The following is a 14264-nucleotide window of genomic DNA, read 5'->3' on the forward strand; positions in this document are numbered from 1 at the left end:
TGTCACGACGTACATGGATGGGCACACAATAATTGGTGGTCTGGCGCTATACGACGCCATCCAGAGATTGCTTCATGGTCTGCTCCGTCATGAGCGACCCGAAATCACAGAAGTACGGAGTAGCAAGGGTGTGTGCATCGGTCGCGAGCCCAAGCCCACATCTGGTTAGATCAGCCTGATTGATGCCAACAGTGTTCCCGACTCCTGTGCGTATGCCGCTGGGTTCATGAAGCTGTGCTCGCTCTCACCGAGTATGTGTTGCTACAACGCGTCCAGGTTCGACTATGATCACTTCGAAGCCGACCATGTCTCACGCCAACGAGCACGATAGGCTCGCCTCAAAGGTGGTGGCTGGACTTGCGGGGTGAGGCTGAGGAATACGACACAGACAGAGCCGGATTCGTGCTTCCCAATCCCGATTCTGGCGCCGGTCCCTCGTATCCTCCCTGCAGGCGAGCTCACATCCCCTTACCATTCAGGCCTCGTATCTTGCTGGAATGGACGAGGTTTCCTCCCCTCGCCGCTTTTCCAGCCTGACTGCCGACAGACCCCTCAGCTGTTGTGTGCTGCTTCGAACATGTCGAATCGACCTGGACCCGACACCATCTGATTGCCAACGCTTGCTAAAGCTGCGCACGGGACGGACGGACCAAGGATGAAGCCTCACCGTGACACGGGTTTCCTGGCCCGCCTTGGCTAAGGATGACTCAGGGCCTGTGATCGCGGATGACTTGGACTCTGCCTGCAGGCCCCGGGCTCGTTGGCTTAGGGAACATGCCCCTCCCTCGGATCGATTAGCTTCCATCCAAGTTTCATCAGCCTGACTGACATCTGAGCTCTTCTCGAAGACCTGGGGCGCCCGCCACCAGTGAAGCATCTATCTGCTCCTCGAAACTGCGATTTGAGCAGAATGCCCGAGCCAGTCGTGATTGCGACTTCGATCTTCTCGGGGTTCAATTCATTCGTCAAAGCAATCAGTCTCGCAGCGCACTACAAAGAGGTACCGAACGAGGTCAGGCAATTACATACTAATATCGAAAGGGCCGAGAGTGCCATCAACATCGCCAGACGGCTCCTTCGCTCGAAAGCACACTACCTGGATCCTCGACTACTTCAGGAGACGGAGGAGAGTATCGAAAAGACTAATAGTGCTCTTCTGTTGGTTCGTGACTCGATCGAAGCATGCCGAAAGGACCTCGAAATCCGTCAGACGGTGACACCCAAGAATCGAGTCGCCTGGCTGCTATGGAAGAACCAGGAGTTTTTGTCACAACTTCAAACATTGGGGAACTGTCTGGGTGCGCTGGACCGAGACATTGGGCGGTTGGAAATGGCTCATCCGCCCATTGTCTTCGTGAACGGCAATTTGGGCCCGCCGGCCTACGCTGATAATGATCGTAAATCAGGCAAGGGTACTACTTTCAGAGTCGAGGCAGACGACGAGGAGGAAAAGAAGCCGCCCTTTCCACGCAGCCCCACCAAAAGGATACGCTCAAAATCACGCAGCAACAATGGCAGCCAAGTCAATCTCAATCTGGACAAGCGGACCGGCACACGGCGCGGTGGATTGCGAAATCTATCACCTCAATTCGCAGACGGCGATGAGGGCTACGAGTCTGACGAGCTTTCGCTACGTCCACGGTCCGGAGATGACCAAACCACCCCAGACGCAACGGAAGACCTCGCTCTCTTCGCCAACGCCACCATCGGCATCGGCGTCGACGACGACTCTGGCCTCGGCCTCGGTCTGTCCATATCGCAGGGCCAACTGAGCGTACGGCAGATGGACTTTCTACAGCAAGCTGGCCCGGCGATCGCTGCGGCGGCCACGTCCCGGTCCAGGCCCGCTATCTCCGAACTGCCAGGACCATCAGAGCCACATGGCGAAGCGGAGCAACAGCCGAAACCAGACCCTGGCGCAATACAGACACCGACATCGATACCGATACCGACACCGACACCAAATCTTTACGCCTTGTCCTCCAAGAATCCGTGGCGCAGGCTCGCGGTCCAGCAATCCACCTCCACGTTGAACGGTTCGGTCGGTACATACCACCGCGTAGACCCGCCCAACGCAGTCGACCCCGAACCCGACGCCGCGAGCGTGATTTCGACGACCACAACGGCGGTGGAAGACGTGGACGAATCAGACATCACTAGGAACTTGCTCGGACTCAGCGTCACGGCGCCGGCTGTGCCGACTGGAGCTGGTTCTGGTTCTGGTTCTGGTTCAACCTCAAGCATTGGGCTTCTGTCTCCAGAATTGGAGCCGAAGAAGGTCAAGTGGCGGCGGAAATCGGTGTTCATCTGAATTGACATGAGATAAGTAGATCGGAGTTCGGAAAATATGCTTGCATGTACAGGCGGGCAGATATCTGATGTATCTGGTATTGAGAGAGAGGTGTCGTGACCGCGATACATCAAAGTAAATTATATGCTCTGTACAGAGTACTCTCGTTGCGTTGGACGGTCTTGTACAGCATCGTACGTGTTGTACTCTTGCTTCACTATCCCCTGGCTCTGATAACCAAATCCGTCCACGTCCGCTATGCCGAGTAAAGTGCACGAATACTGACCTTGCAGTACCTCTTTTCTCTTGAGCCTTGTCCCATCCTTGCCTCACTGCCTCACGAGCCTCACTGCCCACGCCCTGCCCGCCTGGACTCTCAAATTTGAAACGTCTTTGCGCGGTGTCCTCTCCGTCAACTGGGAACTCAACCTGCTCGTCCCCATGCCAACTCGAGCTTTCACGGAAAGTCCAACCACTAATTTCATGCGAAGTTGAGTGACGTAGCATCCCTACAGTTCGGCAAGCAAGCAAATCCTGTGCAACAGTGTCCACCTATACCCAGGGCTGCGCAGAGAAGGCCACCAAACCAATTTGAACCAAGCCACGCCCAAGCAAGATCCTCTTTTTCTGTTCGATATGCATAGTGAAACCGCAAGCCTGCCGTGCAAGGGAGCATAGAATGCACGCTGCTGACGGATCGCAAAAGCGGGTCGGACACCCCTCGTACACCACATGCGTATTGCGTCGGGCCTGGCGCTCTCACCGGTGTCAAGCGCGGGAAGGCTCGTCCTTTCTTTGAGGCGGGATCCCCGAATCCAAGATCTCGAGACACCCCTGGTCACCACTGGTGGTTTGTTCCTCTTCTGGAGTCCTGGCTTTGGTGGCCCGTTCCTCGTCTTGGATTCTTGTGTTGGAGGCATGTTCCTCGTCGTGGATTCTTGTGTCCGTCCCTTGTTCCTCTTCTGGATTCCCGGCTTTGGTGGCTCGTTCCTGTTCTCGGATTCCTTATGTTGGTGACTCGTTCCCCTTCTTGCGCTCCTTGTTCTTGTGGCCCGTTCCTCGTCTTGGATTCTTGTGTTGGAGGCATGGCGAGCCTAAGTTTCTCCCTTTTCGAGACGCAATCTAGGACCCAAGCCGGCATGGCTATCACAGCCACGCATATCAGACATCCTATGTTGCAGCATCGCCCACTTGGCATCAGACATTCCGCGTTGCAGCGTCACCGTCTTGCGATCTCTGACCCTCATCGCCACTTCTCCCAGGCTGAGGGGGGGATTCGCCGTCCGCCATGGCATGCGCGTCCTTTTTGGCTCGCACCGTAGAACCACCACTCGAATCATCGGGCCTTGCCTTGAAGCCACCCTCGCTCTTGTCCTCGCCCCTTTCTGGCCAAAGGATCTGTTTGTTAATGATCGCCCGGATCATGCAACCGACGACGAGAAACCAGACCAAGATGAGGATCACCGTCATGACGCAGCCGACGATGCGAATTGCGCCGACGTCAAAGGCTTCGGCAATGGCGAACGTCGCGGTCGTGAGCGCCGTCTGGGGGAAAATAAAGCTGAACCACGTCATGGCGAAGGGCATGTGGTGGTCTCCTCGCAGACACGCCATGTTAGAGAGTAGACTGACGAAGAAGAACCACCACGCCAGACCCCACAGCCAGAGACACGTCCAGTTGGCGACGAGTCGGAGGATCTGGGCGGCGAGCACGCCGGGCACGTCCATGAAGGTGGAGTTTGGCGAGGATGCGATCACTCGGGGCAGATCTTCAGCCATGCCGATGATGCCGCTGACGGTGAAAGCCGACGGGCCGACCGACACGAACATACCCGGCCGGAGGGGCTCGGCGGGCAGTTTCTGCGTCATGAGCCTGTACACAAACGCCGAGTAGATGCTGAGGGAGACGAGGAATCCGATGCCCTGGATGGTGACGCCGCCGACGAGGATGCGGATGGCTTGGTTGGAGTCGAGGGCTTTCGAGCAGAGGTTGGCGGCGTGCGGGCCGATGATGAGCAACGGGTAGGCCGGGAAGATCCAGATCGGAGTCATCCTTGCGATGGTGAAGGTCTGAGTGGACCACAGGACAAGGTAGATGGTTATACTGAGGGTCATGGCCAAGCCGCAGTCGAACCAGTATAGGATCACGACGACGCGGTTCAGCCACGGTCCCACGCTCCCGGACCCGTATTGCACGATGTTGATGAGGATGGTGCCGAACGAGACGGCAAAGGCTGGAGCAAAAAGAGATTCGGTCGGATGGGTGAAGCTCAACCGGAATGTCCATGGGTAGAGGGTGAAGCGAGTGATGATCATAGCCCATATAATGATGTAGAGCACGATGTTGAGGAGCATCACCACGACGCCGAGAGTTTGGAGACCACTGAAGCGGTAAGGAACTGTGATCGTAGCTCGTCGGTTAGCTGAGCTCGGTACCATCCGTGCGTGGGTGACGAAGACGTACCAGTGTGCAATACATTGGCGATGCCGCCCGTCGCCATCGTAAGCGTGAACCAAGCCCACGTCACATGCTTCATCCGCTGCTTCCAGGTGAGGTTCTTAGGCTTCTCCTCGCCGGGGTCTTCGGTCTTGTCCTGGCTCGTACCCTTCTCATCTGTTCCTGAAGCAGTTGCCTCTGAACTTTGCGGGAAAGGATAACCCGTCCCATCCTGCTGGCTGGCACGATGACCCTGGTCGTCCACAAAAGGCGTGCGCCAACCATCCTGACGGGGCAACATGTTCGCTCTATCGTCCAGATCGCCATTCTTGTTGCCGCCATAATAGGCCTGGCCGACAGGTCGGGCTCGTGGCGCAAACGACCCGTGGTACGAAATCGAAGCGACCATGGACAGAGAAGTCAAATGTGGCGCCTCATCGGGCATCTTGCGCCTCGCCGCAACCTCTGCTGGCACAGAACGCTGTTGACTGGCCAGCCAACCGACCTTGAGCATAGCCGCACATCGAGGGTTGGTATTTTTCAGTCAGTCTCATCCTAGCGTCGTTGTGCGTGTAGGTCGGCTCGCTCGACGTCCATGGCATATCAACGATAAGGACGCAAACCTTGACATGCGCCTTCGGTGGCGCGAACTCCCAAAGAGTTTCCAAACCAAGATTTGTACGAGAAGAGCTCAATCAGGAACTTTCCGGGGCCTCGCTGCTTATGATCTGTCAATACCAGCAGGATGTGAGGGGATCGTGGGCGAAATCCCGAGAGGAGACGAAACTTCCTTTGCCGGATACCCGTGGCAATTGGCGGCCGATCGTCGTTTGACTATTGTACTCCGTGCTTAGGCTGGGTCAGCAGGCCAGGCATTAGCGAAGTTCCTACTGGCGAGCTAGTGGTGGGGGATTATGGAACCGGCTTCAACATACAGCCGAGGAGAGTGATGAAAATAAAAATTCATATGTATTGACTGGGACAATTCAGCTCAAAATGTTGTCAGAGTTCAACACAAACTCTACCGCATTTTCACGGGGGGGGCAAATGGTCTAGGGGTATGATTTTCCCTTCGCATAACACGTCAATATGTGACTGGGAAAGGTCCGGGGTTCAAATCCCCGTTTGTCCACGACATGTACGGAGTACAAAGATACTGTAGGTATCTGACTTTTTGGCCTAGACGAATATACAGGTATGTATACGTGACGTGTCACATTGTGTCTTTTTGCACACCATGGCACCAGCGGCAACGACAGCACTTATACGCACATTGTACCTCGTACCACATACGAGGCATTGGCGCCAGGTCTCGTCCTAGCCTAGATGGATCACTTGGGTCATTGCCAGTGGTCAACCACCCAACCGGGATACCTTATTTACAGGGTCCAGCTGGTTACGAGCTCTTAATGCATCAGTCGATCATACCGCTTCTCCGGGAGCGGTATAGACTGACGGCGAAACGTTCAGCAGTTGCACCACCACCAGTGACTGTCCACATCATGCCTTTCCTTGGTCTTAATTAGTCCTTTCCACCCTGGGATGTCCTCTTCGCTGTCTGTATCGTCGCATGCATACTGATTCTTTTTAACGTCGGAACGTTCCGCCCAGTGGACCAGAGACACGGATTGGACGGCCACTGGGGAATGGTGGCACCAAATGTGAATAAAGGCCACCACTTGGATGCAGAACGAGTGGGAAGAAAGGAACGTGCCGTTGTGGACTAGCACAAGGAGTCATCTTGAGGGACGATTGAAGAAGGGCCTGGGAGGGCGGAACACCGTGAAGAAATTCGATTGTGGTCAGAGTCCTCTACTGAGTATGTTCCTACGTCCCGGCACCGCACAGCGGGAAACCACGGGGTCTGCGCAGGCGCTACCAGCAATGAGCATGCGCCTAATAACACAGCAGGGTCGAAGTCGCTTGGAGGAGTATGTTGTAACATGTGTTGTTCATATGCGCAGAAGGAGTATGATACCCACACTTCTGCTACGGAGGAGACCCTGATAGCTATCAACCACGAACCAAAGCCAACTCATGGGGACTCAGATACCAAGAGAAAACTCAACTCCGACATCAATTTCACGTGCCATCTTCACGATCTTCGAGAAGTCGACCACTTTCTCGGCTGCCTCTTGCAGGTCCGTGATGGAGAAGATCTTCAGGCCCGAGTTGTTCACCTGTGCCACACGTTAGTTGTACGGTTGTGGCATCAGAAGCTCCGAAGGCTTACCAATTCAGCTGCCTTCTCCATGTTTGTGCCCTGCAATCGACATACAATGGGTAACCTCAAATTCATTTGTTGTACAACGTTAATCAAGCCCTGAGCGATAGCATCGCACCGCACGATACCTCCGAAGATGTTGACAAAGATGGCCGTAACCTTGGGATCGCTGGTGATCAGGTCGAAAGCAGACTTGATGGCTTCAGGCGTAGCACCACCACCAACATCCAAAAAGTTTGCAGGTGAACCACCGTTGAGCTTGATGATATCCATGGTTGCCATGGCCAGGCCGGCGCCATTGACGAGACAGCCAATGTCGCCGTCGAGTTTGATGAAGTTCAAGCCGTGCCTGTGAATGATTAGCGTGGATTCGGGGCGTGGATACCGGTGTGTCATACTCTGCGGCCTTGACCTCATCAGCATCTTCCTGGGTGGTATCTCTCCAGCTGAAGACCTCCTTCTGTCTAAACTCGGCATTGTCATCGAAGCCCAGTTTGGCGTCCATGGCCAATACTTGATGGTCGCTGGTCTCGCTGAGCGGATTGATCTCTATCTGGGTCGCATCCTTCTCCATGAAGACTTTGTACAATTTCTGGATTGTGTTTTTGGCATCTTCAATGCACTGTTCGCTGAATCCAAGCTCGGTGGCAATGTTTCTGGCAATGTCGTCCGTCACACCCTTGTTGAGGTCGATAGGTGTGGTGATGATGGCGTCGGGTGTTTCTTTAGCCACAGTCTCAATATCCATACCGCCTTGCGAGGATGCCACGATGACGGGCGCCTGGGTAGCGCGGTCCATGAGGATAGCGAGGTAGAATTCTCGGCGGGCAAATTTGCGTTCGCAGATATAGACAGAGTTGCAGATGCGGCCTCGGGCGCCCGTCTGCTTTGTGATGAGCTTGTGACCGATCATCTGTCCGGCGAACATCTTTGCTTCTGTAGGTCTGCGTTCGGGGTCAACGGGCGTTCGATCCTTCCCTCAAACAAAAGGCGGGTGTGCATACGAGTAGATGACCCTCACGCCGCCCTTCAAGCCATTGTCAAATGTGCCTTTGCCTCGGCCACCTGCCAGGACCTGGGCCTTGATCACCATGTCATCTCCGCCTGAAAGACAATGTCAGCCATGGCTCTCACCAGCTCACCATCGACTTTGACCGACCGATGCTCTTCGCTATAGCCTCAGCCTCCTCTGGTGTCTTTGCAACTTCTCCATTGGGCACGCCGATGCCGTAGGATTTCAGCAGGTTTGCTGAGAGGTATTCGTGGATGCTAAGATTCCTCCGCTGTTGTTGTTGTTGGATCGAGCTCCGCACTGGTGTATCCTGTCGGTTCCGTCAACCACGCTTTCAGATCAACGGTGAGACCGTGACACTTACTCTGAAGGCCTTGAAAGCGGGACCTAGACCACGGCGACCCAACCTATACATTTTGCCCACAGGATCAGGAGAGAATGACGTGTGGACTGGTGTAAGGGACGATTGAACCAGCTGCAGTTATCGCAGCTTCCACGGTCTCGGAACTGGGAGCTACGGGCCGCAATTGCAGAGGAGTAACATGAAGCCACCGCCACAGTCAAGCCACACCAGGCTGAGGCAACCACAGCCGACACACGTCTTGGCGGCGACGACGGCTAATTTGAAAGCTCGACTCTCTCTTTGCATCTTCACACAGGCATTGGAGATGTCGTCTCTAAGCGTCTTTGCCAGAAGGTCAGCTTACGCTCTGTGTTCTAGCAATCAGGTCGTTTGTAAGGGATTTATCACTCATTCGGGGACGTGGAAAGCCGCCTGAGGACTCACAGCGGACAGAAGGAACAGGGGACGCCGTGCCGACATACCTATCTACATGTAGTTCACACATGTCGTCGATGACACCGCTCGTCTCTGCGTCCTTGAGGGCACGTCCGGAGCGCTGGGCTCATGTCGAATGGCATCAACGCTGCTTGTCAAGGTGAGAGGCGGAGGGTACTATTCGAGTATCTACATGATTACCGGTCCACTCTGAGCGTTTTCTTCGCCAAAGGTTGTTTCAACTTCTCTTCACAGCTGTTCCGTTGCGATGCCATCTTTGACGCTTGCATTGCCTTGGAGCACAATAGAGACAGTTCCTCATATCCCCAGTGTCTACTGGTGTACCCAAAGACACCAGTACCACCTCGCAAGACTCATCGAGCCAATGCATGCGTTCACACGCTGTTTTACTTATGTCAGGAACAAGCAATACGGATCAACACGGCTCAATGCAAGCAGGTTGAATACTTTGTCACGTTGCGTGCTGCCTCTTCGGCCGTTCGCCCTCGATTCTGCAAATATCCAGTGCATCAACACAATGGGATTACTTGCGAGAGGATTTCTACTTGCTATTATCCAATGCATCTACTCTCAAAGGCACCATCAGAGAAGCACCTTGCTCCTTCTAGAAGGTAATAATCTGCGATCGAAGTCCACACCGGAATCAATTCTTCTTCCCCTTCAGCTCCTCCTCCACCGCATCCGCCATGTCTCCCAGGGTCTTAAACTTCCAATCATAGACAGCCGAGTCCCGGTTGCCCATGGTGCCACCCCGCTCGATCCACGAGGACTTGATGCCCATCTCCCTGGCGGTATGATGATCATGAAACTGGCTCTGCGCCGTCTGCAGCACCTCGTGCTTTTCCACGCCAAACTCCTCCTTCACCGTCCGGAGCATGTACTCGAAGTTGCGGCGATCCGGCTTATAAGACCCGACTTCCTCCGCCGTGATGATCCTGTCGAACTTGACACCCTGCAGCGGCCCTGAATTGCTGCCCTTGAAGCTCTCCTTGTCCACGTTCGAGAGGACCACGAGTTTATACTGCTTCCCCAATCGCTTCAATGCATCGACCGTGTCCGGGAAAGCGGGCCACTTGCCGACCGATTGCCCAAACGCCTTGCTGTCTTCGTCAGAAGGGGCGGGAAGACCCAACCGTGCGGCAAACTGCGGGTATATCGCCGTGAGGAGCTCCGAGTACAGCTTGTCCGGGGTTTTGCCCTGTTCGGTGCTTTCGAACTCAAAGTATAGCTCTAGAGCTTGCTTTCTCGTAAGTCCCGCCTTGTCGATGAGGGGTTTCAAGCCTTGTAGAACGCCACTCTCCCAGTCAATCAAAGTGCCGTAGACGTCAAAGGAGAGGAGTTTGAAGTCGGTGAGTTTCGACATCTTGCGCCGTTTGGAGTGGGACGTTGGTGTTGGGGGGATCGTGGAGTTGCGGGCGCAGAGAAATTATTGCGGCGCGGTTCTGGTGCGTGTAGAAAGTGATACCGCAAGTCGAGAGTCGAGGTGCTCTATATCCGTGGGAGGAGATTCCAGATCTTTTTATGTGCCTCTGTTCGCCTGCAATCCCCCTCCGACGGGTTTCTGTGATGTTCACTATTGCGGGTCGCCCTGACGAGCTTGCGAACTTGCGACTCGCGGGTGCGTATAACACTCGAGTAGATCTGAGGTCATTTTGGATCTACCAGTGGGCATTTCCTTCTCCTAGGATTGGGCGCCCTATTGGCTACAGACGCCCCATTGCTCAAAGAAGAATTTTGATACTCTTTCACAGCCAGCTGAGTCAAGGTCAACCGACGAAGCGTGAGGACTCCGACTCCAGCCGACGGGCTAAGACCCTGGATATTCGTCGTAGGGCGGGGCGGGTATTCGAGCAGGCTAAATAGCCCGATCAGCTGTACAGAGTATGACCTCGTCTGTTTATGCAGGTACGAGTGGCGTCGCCACGGAGGAAGTGCGGGCGTATTCAAACCTACAGCCTTTACAAATCACCTTGGCCTTTCCGCCACTATCTCTATGGCGAGTCCGGTCTGACAATGCGATATTAGTCGGTTACATGCGGCTTTGACGTGACAGAGTTGTACTTCTGCGCCTTAGTCCATGTGATATTGGGAGCTTACACAAGTTGAACGCCCACGCATTCACCAAATGCACGGATGGTATGTCTCATTTTACACTCGGCGTATTTTACTGACCTCCCCTCTCCCTTAGAACAGCCCCTTGTTCCTTTTCTCTTGAGTTACTCCTCCCTCGAGCTCCATGATTCAATGATTGACAGAGGCCACTATTGCAACAAAAGCGTCAAAAAGATCTATCCTATTGCCCTGCTGGTCATTGCTCCATGTTGCTTTCCGTGCGCCTCCCTTTCATTGTGGAGCGGCGATCTTTCTAGGCATTCGGCGAAGAGCAAGCGCCGGTGGTTCAGAAGTTTTCCATCTTGTACACATCGTATGAAGGTTCCTCGTACGGATGAGCACTGAGAGACATGTCAGGATACTTATGAGTGCATTTTGACAATGAAAACTAATTATGGGTGGACTTCTCCCGGCCCGATACGAAGGGTATCGGGATAAAAGATCGATTAAGGAGGCAAGCATACACTTTCAGGGCTTCAACCGCCTTTCTCACAGTGTCCTCGCCAACACACAGGGTCTCAACCCTTGCCGACTCCACGTACTCGAGGTTCCCAACTGTGCCGAGATGAGGATTCGCCTTATCTCCCGGTCGGAACTGGCCAGTGCCCATGGTGGTGAAGCAGCATTCTGTGTAGTTCCCCGGCCCGGGAAAGCGGCCAGCTCCGGCAGCAAAGATGGCGGTTTTGCATGCCTCGAGGCTAGAGACTGGAACATTGAATACAAGTTTGAACTTCTGGACAGTAGTAGCCATCTTGAAGAGTAGCTTTGGAGGCACGGAAGTCAGCGCCACAGAGGACAGTTTGCCGACAGGAAACCGAAGAGATCGTTCTCCTCGGGTCAGGTGACTCGAGTCGGGGGATAGCTAAAAAGCGTCCACGTCCAGTCAGACCTACTCAAACCTGATATTCGGATTCTTATAGGCCACCGGAATGGCTATGTTATCGCTATGATGGGAGCGGGGACTGCAACACTTGGGCGGAGGGCATCGGTAGGTCGACAAGTCCGCCAATGGCAGTGCGCCACGGTACCATAGCACGTTAGCAATTGCGAGAGCTTCAATTGTCCGACACGTTCAGACTGAGATGGTCCAGAAGGTTGCAGTAAGCGAGATCTCTGCTCACGAGCTCTCCATGAGTGATATATGCATTTGACGTTCAGACCCTCAAAATGACCGAGTATTCTCCTGTACCCACAAGTCCCTATCAGTTCATCAACCTTGAGACCGAGACGTCGTTCAGAGTATTGGAACTTCTTCCGGGCCAGGAAGATGCGCCCATATCGTGCCTGCTCCACCTCGAAGATTGGACCAGACCTCCTGCATATGAAGCAGTGTCCTATGCCTGGGGCGATCACAGTCTGAAAGCAACCATCAAATGTCACGGGAAACGGCTTGAGGTGGGCCGGAACCTACACAGCGGACTGATTCACCTGCGAAGGTCGGATCGATCAAGGTTCTTGTGGATTGACTGTCTTTGGTAAGCTACTGTTTCGTGTCTTCTCGTGACAGCTCTGGCGAGGACTTGTAATCCACGACACATCGTACGGACCGCAGAGCTAGCCCTACTTCCAGAACTGGGCGCATTCCTCTCCTCGTGACGTTGTTACTCCCGCTCTTCCACTCTGACCACACCCCCGCTCCAGTATGCATCAGACCAACGTCCGCGAGCGCAATCAACAAGTCAAGCAGATGCGACAGATCTACGCAAAGGCTGAAGCCGTGCTAACATGGCTGGGGCCGGACACACCGGATGGCTTGGCGAAAGCAGCCACAGACTCGATCCGGGCAATATCAAACTTCCTCTGCAAGCGCCTTGGGCTCGAGATCGCCAACCTAAGCACGCTGAGCAATGTGTACCACGATATTCTGTACAAGAACCGCCATGCTCTGCCGCCGCCCAACGAATGCGACTTCAGTTGCGACGCCACATGGCGGGCTCTGATCTGGTTCTATTCCCACTCGTACTTCACGCGGCTATGGATCATACAAGAGATAAACGCCAGCACAAACCGCATCGTCCAATGCGGTAGAGAAAGAATTGAATGGGATCACGTAGACCTGGTGGCCGGGTACATCATCATGGACACAGCGTTCTCGAACACGTTTGGCTTCTCCAAGACGCACTGCTGGTGGACCGCAACAGTGACGACAGAGCGTATGCGCGAGCCCAAGAACTGGCTCTTCATGCTGTACCTGGCGTCCAATTTCGCGTGCCAGGACGCGCGGGACATGATCTACGGCCTCCACGGGCTGATGAATCTTCCTAGACCGAGCGAGCAAGCCACCCTGCTGGACCCCGACTATGACAAGTCCACCGTCGAGGTCTTCCGGGACTCGGTGGAGGCGGCGTTTCTACACTTTCGGAACACCGACGTCCTCTTGTATCTCGTGGGCGACGAGTCTCCGTCGTGGATCCCCCGCTGGGACAGGCCTATGCTGTTTCGCAACCCTTTCCGCTTCGGCAAGCCTTTGCCCTGGAAACCCGCGGCGGACACCACACCTCGGTGGCGCATCGACAAGCAGCTCAACGTCCTGTACATCTCGGGGATTTTCGTCGACACGGTTCAATTAGTCTGCCCTTACAACGAACGGTACTTCAGTACAGCGACCCTACAAACGGCCGAAGGCAAGGAGAAGCTGCAAACAACGTGGCCGAGGATCCTCGACCTCCTAGCCGGGGGTCAGCGACCGCCATCCCCCTCACCGGTAAGCACAGCACTCCTCACAGCCGTGGCCATGGCTTTCTCATTCGGCCTCGACGCCGAAGCCAACCCGGCGGATCCGCACCATCTTCTGCACAACTTCGTCGCATACCTGTGCCTCGTGCTCCCCGTGGAACTCTTCGCGCTTTACATCGCAACAGACCTCGCGGCGCTCGCGGACGCCAAAGGCAACGGCTCCGCTTTCGGAAAACCCGTCTGGGACTTCGCATACCCCGACGCCGGCTTCTTCGTCACCTCCACAGGCCTGGTAGGGTGCTCTGTGTGCGTGCCGCAGCCGGGGGATGCAGTGATTGCCCCTTTGGGAAGTACTTATCCTTTGGTAGCCCGACCCCAGTCGGAAAGGGAGAACGGACCCTATCTGTTAAAGGGCTACGCTTATGTGCATGGGGTCATGCATCGTGAGAGCACAGAGGACGGTGACGTGAGAGTGTTTGAGATCCACTAGTTCTGACCGCACTGTGGTTGAGGACAAGCATACCGTACAAGATCTAGAATAGCACAGAGGATAAAGGAAAATACACAGGATAGGACACAGGATAGGACACAGGACAGTACACAGCATCTACACCAGAATCCCCATAGAAAAGCACTAAATTTACCGGCCATATTCATATTCAAATTCACATTCTGTCCATCCCATCTGCACCAGTGAGGCGAGGTGATGTGAGG

The 14264-nt window shown here is 54.6% G+C and overlaps 6 protein-coding genes and 1 non-coding gene across 7 annotated transcripts; 3 read left to right on the forward strand and 4 right to left on the reverse strand.

Annotated features, from left to right (window-relative positions):
• Positions 1-910: 910 nt before the first annotated feature.
• G647_06901 (uncharacterized protein) lies at positions 911-2311 on the forward strand (the record flags this gene model as incomplete). The annotated part of the gene is made up of 1 exon (XM_008731220.1): positions 911-2311. The coding sequence occupies one exon, from the start codon at positions 911-913 to the stop codon at positions 2309-2311; it is 1401 nt and encodes a 466-aa protein (XP_008729442.1).
• A 1176-nt stretch (positions 2312-3487) lies between these two features.
• Positions 3488-5172, reverse strand: G647_06902 (uncharacterized protein; the record flags this gene model as incomplete). The annotated part of the gene is made up of 2 exons (XM_008731221.1): positions 3488-4689; positions 4755-5172. The coding sequence occupies 2 exons, from the start codon at positions 5170-5172 to the stop codon at positions 3488-3490; spliced, it is 1620 nt and encodes a 539-aa protein (XP_008729443.1).
• A 596-nt stretch (positions 5173-5768) lies between these two features.
• Positions 5769-5859, forward strand: G647_06903. Its single transcript has one exon. It is a non-coding gene; the product is annotated as a tRNA-Ala (tRNA).
• A 913-nt stretch (positions 5860-6772) lies between these two features.
• On the reverse strand, positions 6773-8378 carry G647_06904 (uncharacterized protein; the record flags this gene model as incomplete). The annotated part of the gene is made up of 6 exons (XM_008731222.1): positions 6773-6907; positions 6961-7300; positions 7350-7895; positions 7956-8055; positions 8111-8273; positions 8328-8378. 6 exons carry the CDS (start codon positions 8376-8378, stop codon positions 6773-6775), a joined length of 1335 nt encoding a protein of 444 aa, XP_008729444.1.
• Positions 8379-9405: 1027 nt separating this feature from the next.
• G647_06905 (haloacid dehalogenase, type II) lies at positions 9406-10125 on the reverse strand (the record flags this gene model as incomplete). Its single annotated transcript, XM_008731223.1, has 1 exon — positions 9406-10125. The coding sequence occupies one exon, from the start codon at positions 10123-10125 to the stop codon at positions 9406-9408; it is 720 nt and encodes a 239-aa protein (XP_008729445.1).
• Positions 10126-11160: 1035 nt separating this feature from the next.
• Positions 11161-11625, reverse strand: G647_06906 (uncharacterized protein; the record flags this gene model as incomplete). Its single annotated transcript, XM_008731224.1, has 2 exons — positions 11161-11215; positions 11339-11625. The coding sequence occupies 2 exons, from the start codon at positions 11623-11625 to the stop codon at positions 11161-11163; spliced, it is 342 nt and encodes a 113-aa protein (XP_008729446.1).
• A 416-nt stretch (positions 11626-12041) lies between these two features.
• On the forward strand, positions 12042-14040 carry G647_06907 (uncharacterized protein; the record flags this gene model as incomplete). Its single annotated transcript, XM_008731225.1, has 2 exons — positions 12042-12349; positions 12516-14040. The coding sequence occupies 2 exons, from the start codon at positions 12042-12044 to the stop codon at positions 14038-14040; spliced, it is 1833 nt and encodes a 610-aa protein (XP_008729447.1).
• Between the last annotated feature and the right edge of the window lie 224 nt (positions 14041-14264).

Source organism: Cladophialophora carrionii (assembly GCF_000365165.1).
Source record: "Cladophialophora carrionii CBS 160.54 unplaced genomic scaffold supercont1.5, whole genome shotgun sequence".
Taxonomy (NCBI): Eukaryota; Fungi; Ascomycota; class Eurotiomycetes; order Chaetothyriales; family Herpotrichiellaceae; genus Cladophialophora; species Cladophialophora carrionii.